The sequence below is a fragment of the Anser anser genome (genome assembly GCF_964211835.1).
Source record: "Anser anser genome assembly, chromosome: 7".
Classification (NCBI taxonomy): domain Eukaryota; kingdom Metazoa; phylum Chordata; class Aves; order Anseriformes; family Anatidae; genus Anser; species Anser anser.
In genome coordinates, this window is record NC_139727.1 from 25380421 (window position 1) to 25399432 (window position 19012).

General features: G+C 36.4%; 1 protein-coding gene across 1 annotated transcript in view; it reads right to left on the minus strand.

Moving 5' to 3' along the window:
• BTAF1 (B-TFIID TATA-box binding protein associated factor 1) overlaps positions 1-19012 on the minus strand; it is a 48155-nt gene that overhangs the window by 10908 nt on the left and 18235 nt on the right. Inside the window, exons 8-25 of the mRNA XM_083843990.1 lie at positions 18555-18623; positions 15857-15946; positions 14229-14324; positions 13805-13981; positions 13094-13234; positions 12837-12961; positions 11439-11559; positions 11260-11364; positions 10822-10971; positions 10048-10190; positions 9704-9878; positions 9002-9205; positions 6552-6978; positions 5325-5515; positions 3932-4085; positions 3732-3841; positions 1483-1684; positions 820-968 (exon numbers count right to left, since the gene is read on the minus strand). Of these exons, the coding sequence (XP_083700116.1) occupies positions 820-968; positions 1483-1684; positions 3732-3841; positions 3932-4085; positions 5325-5515; positions 6552-6978; positions 9002-9205; positions 9704-9878; positions 10048-10190; positions 10822-10971; positions 11260-11364; positions 11439-11559; positions 12837-12961; positions 13094-13234; positions 13805-13981; positions 14229-14324; positions 15857-15946; positions 18555-18623 (2829 nt within the window). The remainder of the gene's footprint in view (positions 1-819; positions 969-1482; positions 1685-3731; positions 3842-3931; positions 4086-5324; positions 5516-6551; positions 6979-9001; positions 9206-9703; positions 9879-10047; positions 10191-10821; positions 10972-11259; positions 11365-11438; positions 11560-12836; positions 12962-13093; positions 13235-13804; positions 13982-14228; positions 14325-15856; positions 15947-18554; positions 18624-19012) is intronic.

Below are 19012 nucleotides of genomic sequence, written 5' to 3' on the forward strand. Positions count from 1 at the left end.
TGGATGCGTATGAAGAAAAGCACTGGTGTGAATAGCACTGGAATGAACAGCAGCATGCCAGTCAGATTGTTCACCTTGACATTTGCTTCTGCTGTTCTCACTTTCAACTTAAACATTTTAGTGTAAGCATACGGAAAGTGCTTCATTTAAGGCAGGTTGCTAATTATCAGATTCTAAGGTTCTATTACACTACATTAAAAATCAAGACAGTAACAGGTACTAAGTGAAGTAAATTGGTTTTTTTTTCAGTTTAAAACATGCAAATGAATTCTGAACTGTCTTCTGTTACCATCTGGTGGTGAAAATAAGTTACGTGGAAGATTCAAAGTCTTTGAAGTGCAATATTAAGAAGTGTCTGATGTATGCGTGTTGGAGGAAGAGTGAAAAACAGAAACAGATCTGTACTGATTAAACACCACTGGATCATATATTTAGCATTCTACCAAAAGCTGTAGGTTATGGCTTTTGATTTTAAAAGAGCTAGGAATAAGTAACTGTACTCATCTCCAGACTATTTCTACTACTGCTATTTATTTTCTCTGTTTAAATCAGAGTATTGTTTTGTACGTGTTTCTTGACTATGAACAACAAACATACCTTTTTATTTTAACATTAATTTAGAAAATTGTTCATGAAGGGTCCAGTTTTACTCATTTTACATTACAAAGAATACATTGTCAGTTACCTGATATGGACTGAACGTGTATAAAGACGATTTTTACTCAGCATGTAACAAACCAGAAATCTGGGCTTTGTGGCTGGTAGAAAAGTGGAGACAAAACAATTCACATAGTCTGTATACTTACAACTTCAGCTTACCTCAAGAGGCATTAGTCTAATTAGTGTTGCAAAGCACTGAGTAGCCATGAAACGTACGCTGTCTGTCTGATCACTCATTCTACCCAGAACTGGAACCACCAGAAGAACAATGTATGGAACAATACCTACATCCAGCTGTTCCATTACACCTGGATCAACTATTAAGGAAATAGTTTCTACCAGTTCAGGATTGTCTGACATCATTGCACACCTGGCAGATTTCACTAACAATAGGTACAAGTCATTAATACATTACTTTAGATAAATAAGATTTGTACTAACAAAGAAATGAAAAAATAAAATTGTCTGATCTACCCCAGTTAGATTTAGGGCCAGCCCAGTGAATTCCACTACTGACCTCAGTGCACCTTTGTGGCACTAAATATTAACTTTGTTTTTCAGTTTAATTCATTCTTTAGCTTGTTCTCAGAGGGTAACATAGAAATAAAATACTGAATTGCCTCCACTAAAACTTCACTTTTTTTTCACATCAATAAGAAAGGCAATGGAAATAAGTTTCTTACATTTGTTGTCTACAGGAGGAAAACAGCTTAACATTTTACCTTATTCCTTCTCCCATTATTTTTAGACAACAGCTTTTGCTCCCCACGTTATGCAACTGAATAGAGTCTTCTGCATTTTTGAATACTCAAGCAAGGATACATGCAAGTGCTTCAATTGCACCTTCTTGTTTGGTGTTGTCATCTATTGCTCCCAGCCACGGTAGAACTTGCTCTAGAAAGATATTCATTGTTTCCATGGTAGCTATTTTGCTCATAACACCTACACAACGAGCAGCCATGTGTCTCACTGCAGTGCTCGGATGTTGAAGGCACATATAAAGATGAGGCAAGTGCTGAATTAACTGAATAGAAGGTGAGGGGCGGGAAAAAAAAAAAGTTACCATGAGCTATTAGCAAATTACTGAATTATTCCGAAATAAACGGTTTCTTTAAATCACTGTTGCTTCCCAAAGAATGGTTAAGATGGCTCCTTCACATGATCTAATTTTCAGAATTGAAAAATTCTTTCAGAAGAAAAAATGAACTTTATTCCAGCTTGCAAATTTGTCCTAGGCTGGTCCCATTTAAGTTTAGGCAGATCAATAATCACTGTTGCCAGTCTTATTAACTCTGGGTGACAAGAAAGGCACCCACAAGGAAATTCCCATCTTCCCAAGGGGATACATGTGTATACAGTCTTTTTTAAAACAACACAAATATGTTCTTATGTCAGATGTCTTAAATAGATGGTCCAGTTCTTCTTAGTCATGCAGTCCCTAAATATCAGCCTCACTGAACCTCTTTAACCTTTAACCTCTATTACCTCCTAGAGAAAGATGAGGCCAAATACTTATTCTGCTCAGAAAGACCTCACAGGGGATAAACAAGGGAAAAATATAACAGTATGGAGTGAACAAAGAGTAATGGTACCTTCCCAATATTTTTTTCTGTACTCCAGCAATTTATGGGCAGGGACATAAACATCTCTTAGCCAAGAGATGTTTAATATCCTAAGAGACTACGGCTTTTTTTTTTTTATTTCTTTAAGGAGGGTGGCAGGGATGAATCTATATATACTATTAGCATCTCCAAAAACAATCTCCACGTTGACTACACAGTTACATATAAGTATATAGAGATAATCAGATATATATTTCTACGCCATATGCCAATTTCACTTATAATCACTTCATTATTTTATTAAAGTAGGTAAGAATTGTTCTGTATGAATTTGCTCCATCTACTCAATTTTACAACCATTCCTTATTCTCATCCTTCCCCATCATATCCTTCTCAGAGTTCTGGCCTACTTATTTCCTGCATGGAGCCTTTCCATATATTGATCTCAAATGCACACTAAGTAAGTTTGCAGGTATTAAATTAGGAGAAGCTGCTGACTCCCCTCAAGGGTAGAGAGGCCTGGCAGAAAGATCCTGACAAATTAGGGGGCTGGGCGATTGCCAGCCACATGAAGATCAACAAGAGCAAGTGCTGAATTCTGCACCTGGGACAGGGGCAACCCTGGCCACATATACAGACTGATGAGAGGCTGGAGAGCAGTCCTGTAGAAAGGGATCTGTGGGTTTTGCTTGACAGCAAGTTGAACACGAGTCAACAGCGCACCCTGGCAGCCGAAAGGGCCAGCCGTACCCTGGGGTGCATCAAGTATGGCATGGCTAGTCAGTCAAGGGAGGAATGATCCTTGTGGGTCCCTTCCAACTTGGGATGTTTTTGTGATTCTACGATTCTGTATTTTACCCCTATTCACAATAGTCAGGTGCTAAAGTGTGCAGTCTTTATTATTACACCTCTCTTGCACTCCAGCTCTGGCCACACAAAATACATGTCAGTCTATCAGAAATCAACCCATTTCAGTCAGCCACGTAACACAGCATAAATTTTTTATCTGAACTTTAACAAAGGCATCCTCATATTATCAGTCTGTTTTCCAGGTTTAAAAAATTGGGTATTAGAATAAATTAAAGTTGAGATGCTGATTTCCATGCAACACAACAGCATAAATAGTATCATAACTCTAACTCATCATGCTTGGGCATCTCAGCCACGAAAGGGTAAGTCAAGTCTAACTGTAGGTGTTTTGTTTGCTTCTTGAGCTTTATTCCACAACTAGTGTAAACAAATACTGAATTTAACATCCCATAGGATAGAGGGGAAAATAGCTTTGAAACATAATAGCTAACCGCATGACGGCAGAACGTTATGTCTTCAGTTTTTAAGACTAAGATAAAGGACTTGCAGAACAGACAAGCTGGCATATATAATAAAAACACCATTCAATCAAAACTAGAGAAAGACCTGAAAAGAAACCCTACAAAATGAAGACCTAAAACAGTGGCAATGAACAGACTGAACTGCTTCATTCACAAAGCTGCTTTGGAATATGATTACCAGAGGATGAAGCTGAACATCCATTGAAGCTGCTGTCGTTTCAAAAACCTGTAAAGAGTTTACTAGCTCTTGGGCAGGAGCATCTCCTTTTTCCAGCAAGGACTTTCGGTCTGTTAAAAAACAGAAAAGACGTTCAGTTTCAGATTAACATGCCGTCCCCATTCTAGTAGTCCCTCAAATTAAATCAAAAGTATAGTTACCAAAATTATTTATGTGAATGTTGTTCCTTAATGAGCCAACCATAGCATCCCAGAGATGTGGCAATCCTGTTGCCATTTCAGCACCAAAATGTTTAGCTATAGTAGATAAGGCAAACTCAGCTCCTCTTCTCTGAACAACATATGGTTTCTGAGCCTAGAATTAAACAATTTAACAAAGTAGTGAGAACAGATACACTTAAGAATGAAGTACATCTTTTTGTTTGTTTCAAAGAAGCTTAATTTACTAAACAAGCATAAAAGATGATGAAAATTAAGTTTCCTCATTTGGTAAGAGTGCTTAGGTAGGAGTAGGAGTGCTATCAAGGTTACTAACATAAGGTCAAACTCAGAAACATTATTTTTGCATTCAGAAGCTATACAGATGCTTGCTGCACAGGCCCTAAACTGTAAGACTACTTTATTATTTATGGTTAAAAAAAACAAACAACAACAATAACAACAAAAAAAGCAAAAATACCATTCCACACACAACCACACTACTGATTTTTCTGGATAATAATTATTTTCAAGGAGGCTCCCATTGTTATACAGGTATTTGATTTTGATGGTGGGAATTTACAGCATGTAAGTTAATATTTTTCTTCACCTTTTTTTATGCAGGTAAAAATGAAAATCTTTTATAGCAGATTATTTAAGTTCTATACGTTTGGGCATGTGGCTTTTGCTGACACAAACCCATTTCAGCTCAAGGTTTTCCAACTGGTTCATGTTTCAGAACTTCATATATTGCCAGTATTGGGGGACACAAAGAACTGCAACATGTTAGCAAAACTTTCCAAAGCAATACTGGATTTGTTATTAAGCCCTTCTCCCACTCCCACCCTCTTCAGAAGGTTGAAATTGGTATAAATCTCCCTAATAATTAAGAATAAAATCCACAATGCTGTTCAGTAATCACAGTTCTGATTAGGATCATGTTAGATCATTTGATAGTTTTATATGAATAAAACATTTACAGAAAAAGGTTTTACACATCAAGCGTGGAGGTCAGATGTATGTCCTAACTCCAGCTGAATTTGAAACAGTTTTTAATGCTTCTGAGTTTCCATTGTGCATCAAGATGACCAAAACTTAATGTGGGTATCAGGATGCAATCACAGCATTGTGAAAATCCATTTGTATGGATTTATACTGAGGTACTCATGTAGTGTACTAAATGTAAAATATTTCAGAAGTATTAATTTGCTTAATGACACACATCATCATTAAATAACACATACTGCTTGCATCACAGAATTATACATCAACATTACATTCTCTCGGGGAAAGATCCTGGACACCCTTTTTGTAATGCTATTGACTTCACTGAATTCAAACTAATAAAGGGGAGGGGTGGACATGCAAGTTGAAAACGCGAGTTTTTGAACTTTACCTCATCGAGTTCTGTAGGAATGCTTCCACTACTGCCGGTGGGGAGGTCTGCAATTGGGGCTTTTGGAGCTTTTGGAGTAGGGCCTCGTCGACTTGTGATGGCAAAAGCAGCTTTCTGGTGTCTGTACAGTGTAATTATTCCCCTGTGCTTAGTAACTGTATGATGCATCCCATCTTTGTCAGAGTTGGGCCCTACAACAGAAGACAGAATAGCCGACAACAATTTAAGCTGTGATTCAAAAAGGAGGTGGAAGCGATAGCCACCTACAAATCATCTGCAGATCTCAGCATGCTTTGAAAACAATGGATAAGCATCATCATCCTCAGGGACAGAGAAAAATTAAGTACAGAGTGGAATTACTCTGTTAAGAGCATATTAGAGACTTGACAAGGAAATCTGTGTGCAAACTGCCAGATGAATTCTTATTCATCAAGACGTAAAACTTCAGTCAAATAAGAAACCTTTGCACAAGTTTTTACATAAACTGGCATATGTCCTGAAGTTCAAACAAACCTCTGTAATCCTTAAAAATAGTTAAACATTTTGAAACAAAAGCAGATGCCATCAGAATCTTTTGATTTGTTGATGTTTCTACTTAAGTTAATCAGTTTAATTTTCAATCAGATGTGAATGTATTACTCCTCTGAGATGGAGTATATGTTACAAAAAAATGTATAATGGTAAAACCTTAAAGTTGGTTAAAAGCTTTAAAAATATAATGGTTTTAATCTGCATTGTTCAATTAATCCATACATTTTTGGCAATGGACAGTCATCTAAGGGAAGTCCATGACCATAGTATGCACAGGACGTTTTTGTTCATTTCAAACACTGTCCTCATCTTTCTATTAGCCTACAGAACATAAGTCAGATTTTTTTTTCCTTCTTACTGACAAGCTACTCTCTGGTTCCATAGTAATTCAGTTTCAATGAAAAGCTTCATATTGCACGTAAATGAAGTTGATAATGATAGGTGAACAACAGTAAATAACTGAAAATCAGAACTAAAGTCTTTTATACACAGTTTGTGAAAAACACACACGGCATTAACCTATACACTGTGTGCAACTGCAAGATAGCTGAATGAAGTAATTACTAATAAATGAAGACTTAGTTGCTGGCATTTTAAAAACACTGAAAGCATGACTCACTCAGATACTTATTTTTTAACAGTTCAGAGACAAGCACAGACAAATTTTTAAGATCCCAGCAGTGTTACGTATCATACCTTTTGAATTTTCATGGCTACTCTGAGGCTGTGCAGGACACGCTGCCAGTGGGGTAAGATGTGGATCCACACAGAGAGAATTGCAGAGATTTTTTATAATTTTTGAGTTGGGACAAGGAGACCTTGTTGTACACTGCTGAAGTAACTTTGCTATGCATGAAGCCACATAGTTCTGTACTAGCGTATTCTCCTCTTTTTTGATAGCTTCCATTAAAGGTTTTATAACAGGATTTAATTTTTCTGGAAGTTGCTGCAAGTTCACAACTGCACACGCAGCAAAAGTGTGGACTCGCAGATGCAGCACTTGCCACTCTTGATTTGTTTCTGTAACAGTCATTTGGACTTGTTGTCGTTTACTGTCCAACTGTTGTAGAAGTTTAGGATTCAAAGGAAAGGATGATGTCACTTCATTGAAAACAGAAGTAACCTAATAAAGAGGAAGAAAAAGTTACAAATCTGTGTCATTATAAAATGGGATAGCCTCTGAACACCGAAGTTTTCATGGCAGAAGAGTCATTTCGACAGGTATCTTCATCTCCATTTTTCCAGCAAATAACAGGAAATGCTGCAAAATTTAGTTTCTGGAATCTTGAACTTCCAATTCAAGGGAAAAATTGGACATATTAAAAACATTTAAATTCTGGATTGTGAAAACTAGAAGAGGTTTAGATACTTCCCAAAATGTATCCTATATCCACCAGATGTATCCAGATATTTTGGTTTACCAATATGAAAAAGATAGAGTGATGAGGAACATGCTATGAATGCAATAGGCCAGAAAGGATGTGTAAGGTTCTGTGCACGCAGAAGTTATTTCTAAGCTGATTTTCCTTTGAGGTAAGACGGGTTGAGATAAAATCTAAGGAAAAAGTCAACACAGAACAGTAGTTGCAAGACTTGCCTTATTTCCCCTCCTCCCTCCAGCTGCATGACTATTGTTGCTTAAATTTGTCACAGGAAACGAATTAGAAGCACCATGAAGTCATGGAAACACTGAGCTTATTCTGCTGTTAGGACAGCTGGACTCTGAAATGTTTAATTGCCTTTTACTTTTAAATGTTCGGGTCAAGTCTTTCAACTATGAAGCAGTACAAACCCAATACTTATCTATATAGCTGTAGAAGCCTTAAGTTCTACTCCACGTGACCCTGATGACTGGAATGACCAAGTTGGAATGACTAAGTGATGCAGAAAACGTGCTAGGAGAAGCACAGCATTTTTACACCTAATTCATGGAGACAGATACTACAACAGACTTGGCTTGGTCTATGTTTTTTAAGAAAACCTGAAGAGTTGAAAAGGGAGCAGAAGACAGCCACAGAAAAAAAGCGAATAGCTATGGTATGCATTTTCTGAAGACCTCAAATCCAGAATGGGTATCTTTTGAATATAGATACATCAGTCAAGCAGCTGTATTACTAGACTGACGAGTAAATAGTTGAGGTATATGAAAACTCCTGTACTTCACATACTAAGAGCTTTTATGATTATGTCTTCACCTTAGGAATCTACTCAATTTAGATGGCAGCCCTAGTAAGACTGGCTGCCAAAATCCCTTCAGCCCGTATAGACAGTTATCTATAACTTTAAAGATAGGTTGAGATTTCCAAGTTAAGCTGCTACACATTGCTACAAAAGTATTACAGTCTGGGAATTTGAAGATCCAGCATCTTCCTAGGTTCTCATCATGGCCATAATCATACAATCTTTAACATTCTCTTGTTCTTCTTCCCAGCATCCCAGTTGCACAGACAAACCTGTCCAGGATCTTGATTGCCTTTCTTCCCCCAGAAAACTGTACCACATCCATCCCCATTCATTCATCCCTCCAAATCTACACACCTTTCCCACCCCAGACACCTCTAATTTAGCAGGCTTTCAAATCTACAAGCTCTTCATTTACATCCTACCTTATCTGTCCATGCTCTTTTTTCTCTTTGATTCAGAAACCATTTTGGGGTTGGAACAAAAGCCTATTAATCTGTTGTCCCAACATTATCAGCTGTTTTTGCTTACAGAACTTTTCACATCAAGGGCTACCTTTTATATGTAAAGCACGTCTAACACTGATGTTTTCAGATATATAAAAAAGAGCAATTTAACAGGCAGGAGGAAATAAAAACCCTTTTAAATACAACAACTTTTAGAAAGCTCCCTTTGCATGAATTTGCACAGTTCATTTACTAGTCTTTTGACAATGGTTTGAAACAGTTCCAGCTGCTTTGTTCTGTGTAGATTTCAATAGTCAACCATCTACCTTGCGTTCTACTTAATTTTTGGTATAATCTGTAAACATTGCAGTGTGTGTGGGGGGGTGTACTATCTATTACACATCTCATGTCAAAGGAAGTATGAAGTCATCATACGATTTCTGAAAGTAATAATTATGCTGAATATGTATTTCAAGACAGTAATAGATTTGAATGAAGGGCAGGCATGCCTCTACTTACCAGATCATTTGCTTGATCTATTGTAAATACACTGCAGTTTATTCTGTTTCCGATATCAATATGTGCATCAGCTAATAGTGAAATGAGTTGTTTACATTCATTCTGCATTCGTGTAAAAGGAACAGCAATTTCATCATAATAGAGGTGTTCAGAAAGGACCCCAAGTAAGCGAGGTTGCACACAAATGGCCACAGCTCTACATTCCTGTAACAGAGAAGATACATAATTTGTATTTTTGAGTAATCAAGATTTCTTTTGTTCAGATATGGGTAATAAACAGCAGAACCTAGCTACAGAAATCCAGGTTCCAGAGGGACCATTAACACTTTTATCCGTATTAAAGGTATTACAGATTATGAACAAAACTTTCAGTCTGCCACTAGAACTGGAGTGATCGTGAACATAGGAAAGAGTCATGTTAAAAGGAAGCATTGACCTCAGATAACATGCATCTTGGATAGACTAATTTGTAGAAGAAATGTGAACGTATTTACTGATTCATAGTTCTAACAGTTGGCATTTAGCTACTAGAGTAGCATAATTTATTCCTGCATCGTCTAGCTATCAAGATTTTAACATTTAGATGTACAAATACCATTTTAGCTTATAGACTGAAATTTTATTTCAAGCTGAAGTAGCAGATGATGAGCTACGGATCAAGTTAGTAAAGTCAAATTTATTTTTGCTGCAGAAACATCCTACCTTTTGCAACGCCGCCCACTCACAGATTACTAATGCAACACTAATCCTCTGCAAGGCAGATTTAGAATTCAAGTGGAAGAGCAGTAGCTGAGCTAATGATTCAGCTGGCTTTATTTCTTGAGTAACGGTATTTACACCTGGGTCACAAATACAACAACAGAGTGCTCCCAGCAACCTGACAAAAGGAGAAAGAACAGTTGCTTCAATGTTACAATTACTCATCAATTAATGATTCAAAATGAAGATGCCAAAAAGTCTATGTGATTAGATTATAGCAAAAACATTGTGCAACAAAAAGAATAAATTGCTTTTAAATATTTTTTTCAGGTTTCCAGTAAACTGACTTTGCTGCCATCATCCGAGCTCGCATGACAACATAATCCCTGGTTGCTGGATCTTCTGCAATGCTGTCTGCCCCAGCAATGTACTCCTGAATCACCTCCTTATTCTGGGTTTGACCTTGACGCAGTTTAGTACCTGCCTTTTCCTGCGGAATAAAGTTGAGAAAGGTTTAACATAAATAAAGCAATAGAGAAGATGAATTCATATTCCGTAACATTTCCAATAACCATCATATCCTGCAAAAATTGGACTAACCCAGAACATTTATTGGATAACAGACTTCTGAAAGTAGTTCATTATTATAAATCCCTTCTCCATTAACACTTCGCTTTGGTCCCGTTAAATGAAAGATATTGTCCCTTCACTTGAAAATTAGTACTAATCCTCAACATGTAACTGAAAAACTTCATTTTCAGTCCACGCAAATGAAGAAGGAAGTCTCTTTCAGAATCTTCTTCAGAAATAAAGTAACACTTTAGACTTAATCCCACAAACAGTTGTTAAAGAAATCACTGTAGATACAGAACCAAGTAAATACTTGTAAAATACAAGATCCCCTTTTAGCATACTACATGACCAAACTCTGAATTCTCATGAGTAACTTGAGAACTATTTTGCTCTACAAAACTGGGGTCTACAACGTAGGTTACATTTGCAGTTGTGGAAAGGCAACACTACTTCCCTCTTAACACTTTCAGAAAATGTCTCTACTACTGTGCCTGGTAATCATTTTCCTATTTTCCTCATAACACTTAGTGAGGTCACATTTCACTTACTTTTGATCTGGTTTTTACTTCTAGCAACATATTTAAGTCAATCGGTAAATGAGATGGCTGCATCATTAAGCAGAGCCAGGCTCCCATCCACGGACAAGCAGCTGCAACCACATACTGTACAGATGCCTTACTTAACAGTTCCAGCCATACCTGGGGTAAGAAACATAGTGCAAATCATGACAATTTTGTGGTTTTTGTAAGATCACATACACATTGATAAAATGAAGGAACCATTCTGCTCCCTTTCAGTCTCTATTCTATTTCTATCAGACTCTATTCTGCTCAGTCTGTGTTCTACTCCCTTTCAGTCTGCATCACATAGGTAGACTACAAATAATTAACAAGAACAGATTATGCTTTATTGGCACAAAAGAACAGAGGATACAAAGAGGTAGATACACTATCAGTATATATCTAGGCCATAAGTCATACAAATACCTTGTGAATAAGATCCAGAATTTCTTGGTTGCTTTCCAAGATACAGAACTGAAATATGTGTCTCAACATGTCTTGCAAAATTGGAGTCAGCCATGTTGAAGAGCTCTGAAACAGGAATATCGTGATTGAGAAGATTCCAATATGCATCATAATAAAATGCTAATATCTCCAATTCTTACCTGGTCTTGAGTAGAGAGTAGTGTGAACAATGTTTCCAGTGCTGCTTTTCGTACAGAAGATATAGTATGATGCAAGAATGGCCACACACGTGGGACCAACACTGTGAGTGACTGCTGAATGCTAATATATGAAATAGAGATAGAGAGGCAGTGAAAATGGGAAAAAAATAAAAGTATTGTCACATATGTTGGGTAATTTTAAGTGAGAGATCAAATTACTACAACTTAAACATTTTAAATAGTTTGAGTCAGTATCATTATTTTTCATAAATATAGAGGTTTTTTCTTATTGGTATAAAGCACTAGCTGATTTAAGCATGTATTTTTACTGTGGTGCTTCCTAGATTATACTTAGGCCTTTGTTCAAATATTTAGAGAAAATATATTTTTAGTTTTAAATTTATTATTAGGCATGATTTTAAAACCCAAGTTTGGTTTTATTTTTTTGTGTGTGAACTTGTACATCAACTGATACACATAGTACGCGTTGAATTACAGATGGGGTTAGCAACAGAGCTTCACTCTTAACTTTGTGCAAAAAACAACTTCAGTAGGGACAATCATTCAGAATGTGAAAGGCGAGATGTTTAAAGTGGAAATACTGCTAGTTTAGTATGTGTATCACAAAAAATGTTAACATACTAACATGCAATCCCTTTAGTTTGGCAATCCTGAATAGCAGCACTGTCTTCAAACTTAAAGGATTTATTTTACTGTTCCAAAAAGCTAACAATACCTGCCCTTTGCAATTAAGAATTTATCTTTCAGAAGAAAAAAGCCTTAATATAAAGAAATAAGGAAGGAAGACACTTGCCTTTGAAAAAGGGGCAAAAAAGAATTCCCCATCATACATAACAACAAGCAGTTAACATCTTCCCCCTCCTTTCTTCAGTGAACATTCCAGTAACTTAATTTACCCACTGCTTTATCCACCTTTCAGTCAAACATAATGTGAATTTTTAAGTTTGTAGCTTTCTTTAGAACTATTCCAATAGTAAACTTCTACAGGCATTTGCATGTGTTTTAATGTAACTAGTTTGCTCACTTACTTGGAGTTTGTCAACAGGAGCAGACAAAAAAGTTTGTGGACAGGGCCACCATGTGAGTGCAGCTAATATGCTTTACAGAAATACCCAACACAACCAGAGGAGGGAAGAAAAAAAGTCACATATAAACAATATCTATTACCTTTTAATTATTTTGGTGCCCATTACTAATGAAATGAAACTAGAAGCACTGTCCTAACCTTCCCTTTGAGGAAAAGCCAGAGTAAAATTAAACTACTGGTTTAAATTGAGCATCTGCTTCTATGTGATTTAAGGCAACTTTGATTATCCCAATCTGAAAATAACTTGACAGTCATACTGAATACTGGAGTAATACTAATTAAAAAGTTACCTGCACTTGCGGACCTGAGGATAAGTCAGAAGGGAAGAAAGAAGGATCATGATACTGTTTGTGGAAGCTGTCAAGTCATCCAACTCCAGGAGCGCATCCCACAAAGTATTAAGAATAAAAGGCACCTAGACAAGTAAGCAGAAAAAGTTAACACAGAAAAAGAGAAGAAAAATATCCAAGTGCTAGTTGTGTTATTTTCTTTGCTCAGACCAAAAGTGAAATTTTCAATCAAAATCAATGGAAAACAGCTCAGTCACCTTCTGAGACTGAAGGTGGACCAAGCTTTCCACTACTGGTACTAAAGATGCTGCAGCAACAGCTCGGACATCATCATCCAGATCTTGGAGACCTTCAATTATTGCAGGTAGCACTTTAGGCAATAATGTGTCGATCATGTCCTGCCAAAAAGACCAAAACAATCTTTAAACTTAAAATCACATAATGCACGAAACAAATAAAATGTACTTCAAGTGTGTGAATAAACCGCTTTGTTATATAACCAGAAAGCACAGGTCCAAGAATATAATCTAAATATTTGAAGGTACCATTCATGAAATAAAACCTAGGTTTTATATTTGAATGAACTTAACTTTGTTCAGCTTTTGTGTAAACAAAACCCAGTGTTTGCTGAATAATATGATGAATAAACTAAACTTCTTGTAGCACAGAGCTCTGTTCACCTCGCGTATGAAAGTATGATAAAAACCAGACAGGTACAGCATCTATTTATAATCTGTTTTGTGCAAGTAACTGTTAACAAGGTTACAGCAATACAACTATGTTGATACAAAACTGCAAATTTCTGCAGCATGGATTATAAAGATGCAGTTACACATCTTAACCCACATGAGAATGCAGTGCAAGCAAATACAGTTTTATCATATCAACCCGTTGTTCAGGCACATCTTCATCTCTGAACAGAGCTTTCTGTTCCAAAACTCTCTACAATTTGTCACGAAGGTTATTACCTGACGGACCGCCAAAGCGTATTTTATTCCTAAGAGACCACCATGTCTCACTTCCCACTGCTCCTGTGTAAGCAGCTTCAGGAGAACATCGACAGTTTTATGAACTCCAGTCTCATTCATATGTTTCAATACTACTCCCAAAGTCTGAGCACAAGTCTCACGCACTGGTGCTACCACCTAGGATAAAGTAAATGAGGAAACAGGTATTTCAATATGAAATTTGACTTAGAAATAAATCAATGAGTAGAATCAGGTGAGCAAAACTGCTATATGAGGTGAAATTTGTGTTACCTATTACTTTGCAGTAAGCATCTCATAGCAGTTACAGCAGGCACATGCAGTATCAGTCTACAAAGCACAGCTGATCTGCTGCAGTATAATCTGCAGAAGTCTGCTGATCTACCTGTTCACTCAGACAACTTACTTCATCTGAAACAAAGTCTCCAAATCTGTCTAATGCAAACACACAAAGTAGTCTAATAACCAAGTCTTCCAGCCACTCCTGATGCTGCTGGATCATCTGTAAAAAGAGGAAAAAATGAACACCTTGACTATATTTATTCATAGAGGATTTCTGACATGCTTACATTCACTAAATTTATATCAAAAAGGAATCCCAACATATGTTTAAATTGACTGAATACAGTCAACTTGCACAGATAATCAAGGCAGAATAATCAGCACTAATTCAGCTCTGCCCTGGCTTATCACAAACATCACAATGGTACACATAGTACTTTTAATCAAAAGGCTGGAAAGCACCATGTAAGGCAGACAGATGATTTTATCCCCATACAACACACAAAGGTAAGGTCACTTACATAATCTGTACTAAGTAATGTCAGTGTGTCCTAGGCAAATCAATTAATGCGTTTGAAGAATATTTACAAATAAACATGAACTATGAAGTAGTACTTCTTCAGTGTGGGAGACCAAGTGAAAAGAACTCATATTTCAGTCAAGTCTCCTCCAGATTAAAGTAATTAGCCCAAGCTTGTCTTGAGGCTCTGGCATCCGTTAATTAGAGGCCCTATAGCTTTGTAACTCCAAACCCCAGAGCAGAAGCCCCATAAAAGGAACTACTCTGACATCATCTTTCTCCATCTCCACTGTTGGCCTACTAGATCAGCATTTCCCTTGAAAACTGTAATTTTAATAAACATCATTATCACCATATTATGGATTATATCACAGAAATCATATATAATGTCAAAGAATTATAACTTGCATGTAGCATGCACAGCAGCCTTTGAAGCTAGCCTGGAGTACACAGGCTCTTTCCATAAATAGATAAGAAACCGATCAGAGTATCTTATCATTGCAGTGTGTGTTATTATTACTCCACAATCTCCATGGAACAAATACAATCCACATGGAAGCAAGGAAAGATAGCAGCTTCTGCCTGTTTTCCCCATACACAAAGTATGCTAAAGTAGTTTGATCTGCGTATGAAAAAGATATCTCCTCATTCTTCAACGCTCTCTAAACCACAAGCTTTCCCTGCTGCTTTTGTAGCAGGGAAGTCAGTAGGAATCTGAATAAGATTCACTATTAGTAAACAAGTTACTACTGTCAAGAAATTTAAACAAGTGTTTTCCTTCTAAATACATAGAAACTGTTTAAATACTTATGCGTATAATACAGTAACCAGACTGATAGGCAGCTTACTATTTAAGTGAATAAAATCAGATGGCCTAAGACACTTCATTGAACCTAGTTACATCATCAACTTAAATAGTGAATTTTGTTTCAGCACACTTCTAGCATCACCTGTAACTAATACTTTTCTAGTATGGAAGTTAGTATTTAATAAATTTACACACAGCCCACATATTAATGCTTGTTTATATATTAGTATGTTTTTTTGCAGGTTTTTTAAAAGGAATTTAGCTTTTCATCAGTAGATGTAGTGATTTGATCCATATTATTTTGAGCAGACAGATCTCATGGTTTATATTCCCGCAATATCACCCACCTCCTACAAAGATTAAGTATTTTAAGAAGTCATTTTGCTAAACCTAATTTAAGAATTCAACATGACTAGAAACTCACCTCTTCTAAAGAGCTGTCTCCCATTTTACCACCACTTTTACCATGAGCTTTAAGTATCTCTCTCAGTCCAGTACCCGCACCATGTCGAACCTAGAAAAGTGAAAAAAATGGGAATTTTAAGATATTTAGGAACAGAAAATAAAAAATACACTGTTTAACTGAAAACACAGTGGAATTCACATCAACACCTTTTTTTTTTTTTTCCACATCATCTTCTTCTCTTAATAGAGACGTGCAATACTGTAGAATTAGTGGTATTCCACAGAATTGTGGACAAGGTAGTATCTTATTAGATAAAATGATGTACTTACAAAAAAACAAGTTGTTTTTGGACAGGTTAGTATTTATTAAATATTTGTCAGTTTATGGACAGAAGCAATTCAGAATTGCTTCCACTTTCTAACAGAGAAGATACTGTTATCATATTTGCAGTAACGTAGCCAGTAAAGGCAGTTTTCATTTAGTTTTACTTCCATATGTTACAAAACACTAGTTTTTGGACAAAGATTAACAAATACCAATAAAGTCACCTTACGTGAATCTCAGGAATTACCTAAAAGGCTCTGGCAGTTAGTTTCTAAATCATTGCTATTTCTGACTTTGCGAGAAGGGAGAGGCACAAGGACTGCTCACAGATTAACCATTTATAGTAAGTTTATAAGCTACAGGAAAGCAGCACTTTTAGTAAACTTTGTATTTAGTAGACTTTGTATTAAACAAAATTTAGACCCCCAGTGAGTATCTTGGGGTCCGCAAAACAAATCTCTGAGAATTACTCTTCTGCACAGCTTACAAACCTACCTTGCTTGGCTAAACATTGCCAAAAAAAAGTGAACAAATGATATGCGAAAGCAAATTATAACCACATATACGTTCCCACCAAGCAGTTGAATGCACTAGGAAGAATTTTGGAAACTACAGAATAGCAGTACAAAGACGTGCTACAACAATACCTGTTTCTCTTATTTTTGGTCCCTAACTGGACACAACTGACTAATCAAGAAAAGCCAGCACAATAGTTACACCAAACCTCTGTGTTTGCAACATTTTAACTGGGTTTTCATTGAGAGACCTTTACATAGGTTTGCGTAGAACTTATTCTGTGTTTTTTCTTTAATAAAAGATATTTGATATACATACTTGTTGCTAGTAGAAAAATATTGTATTTCATTTCATGATAGTAACAACTAGAGAGGAGTGGTTGGTAAGTCCTCTAAGTATCAGAGTATTTTACATGAAATGCAAACTGAAATATGCACAGCTAGTGGCTGCTGGTAAAATCTATAATCAAGACAATAAAAAACAGCCAGAGAGCAGAGTCTTAAAATCTCAACTGTTAATGATACATTGATCACTTGTTTATACAGTCTGGGATTGCTTATGAACTAGTTTTCACAAGCCAAAAGTAACACTTTGCTAGTTAACTTCTCAGCTTCTCAAAACACAGAACAGCAGCAAGAAAGACAAATGTATAAAGGAAATACCAGTAGTAGGATTCATCTCACTGACTTCAGCTGCCTATAAGCTAGGCACTAAACTAGTCACCCAGGCTGCCTATAGACACTGCAAGAAGATGCCAGAGGGTCATTTATAAACATGTATTTTGAGGTAGTCTAACCTGTTTTTCCATCAAGAACATATCATAACAATGATTTTGTATTGATCTACTTCCTTAATTCAGATGTGCTTGCCCTATATCAAATATAATAAGAAGGCTATGAGAATGTCTGCATTTCAGAAGACAAGTGGACTTTGACTTCAACTGCAAACAGCCTGCTTTCAAATAGGATGAGGCTTATTAGTTTAGATGCAGTGATGTGCCACATGAATGCAATTACCCTTCTTCTGGGCCCAAAATAATCATGCAGGCTGTGTATGACTTATCTCTGTGTTTCCAAGTTTGAGGTCAGTATAGGCAGAGCCAACTTGCTATCACTGAACCTGTGATACAGATAATGCCTAAGTACGTTACAGTTGTTGCTAACATTTAATCTTTCAAAAGATTAACTTTCTTATGACAAAACTGAGGTTAGTTGACAACAGTTATTCCCATCTTCTGTTCAAGGAAGGAAGTCTGCTGCCAGCCACTTCGTTATCTTTGCTTGGAATTTATAGAAAAGTTTGTGGAAAATAGTGGAGATTGAATAAAAGCATGAGCAGAACAGTTTTGAATCTTGAGCAGAACAGTTTTGAATCTTGAAAACAAGTTCACAAGGCAACCAAATATATAGTTTTTGTAGTTGGTATTAAATAACTTTTAAAAAAAACTTAAACATTCCTTTTTATAAATGAAGGGAACAAACAACAATTTTGTAACCTACTCACTGTTAAGTGATTTTTTCTCCCTTTTCTAACTGAACATTAGACAAACATGCATGCCACTGTTGTCAGCAACACTTGCACAGTATTCCACGAATTCCTGATAAATCCAAGCATGTTTTAATTACTTAACTCTTTTTGCTCAAATTTCAGTATTTCCAAAATTCTCATTTTATTTCCCCTTTAAATAAGTCTTAGAAAAAACAGTTAATTTCTCTAAACCAGATCGGTCTCGACTTTGTAATCTATATTTACGATTGACATAATTTTTGATACCCAGTAAAATCCTCAAGTCCTAAGCATATGATTTCTGTGCTTCTGTTTAAATCTACTTTTTCTCAAACTTAGAGTTACACTTCAGATACTGCATGTGTCTTACCTCCCAGGAAGGGTTAAAGAGATCATTGCACACCTCTTCACAAAAACTTTCGAGAGGCCATTCATTTGCCTAAATTCACAAAAAGTAAGTATGAGACTACCAGAGAAAGGGATCAGGTGAACATTTCTTACACTGTATGCTACTTAGATACACAAAGGTAACAAAGACCTCCAAAGCTTAACCAAATAAAACAACTTCTTCCACTCTTCAGAAACTTTGCTGATTGGCACTGGATATTTTAAAAGGCTTGCGAAGTTTGGCTGGTAGAAGTATAACCTCTTCCCTAGGGTAATTAAGTTTGATCTTCTGGAATTCAGTCTCCTTTTCGAACCCCACTATGGCAGAAGATTCAAGTTTCATATCCCCTCTAGCGACTCTCTGAATTTATGAACTTTGCCTTTTAAAAGTGTAATAGACAAACCCCAGTTTGAAATTACACTAGATAATCTAATTAGGTC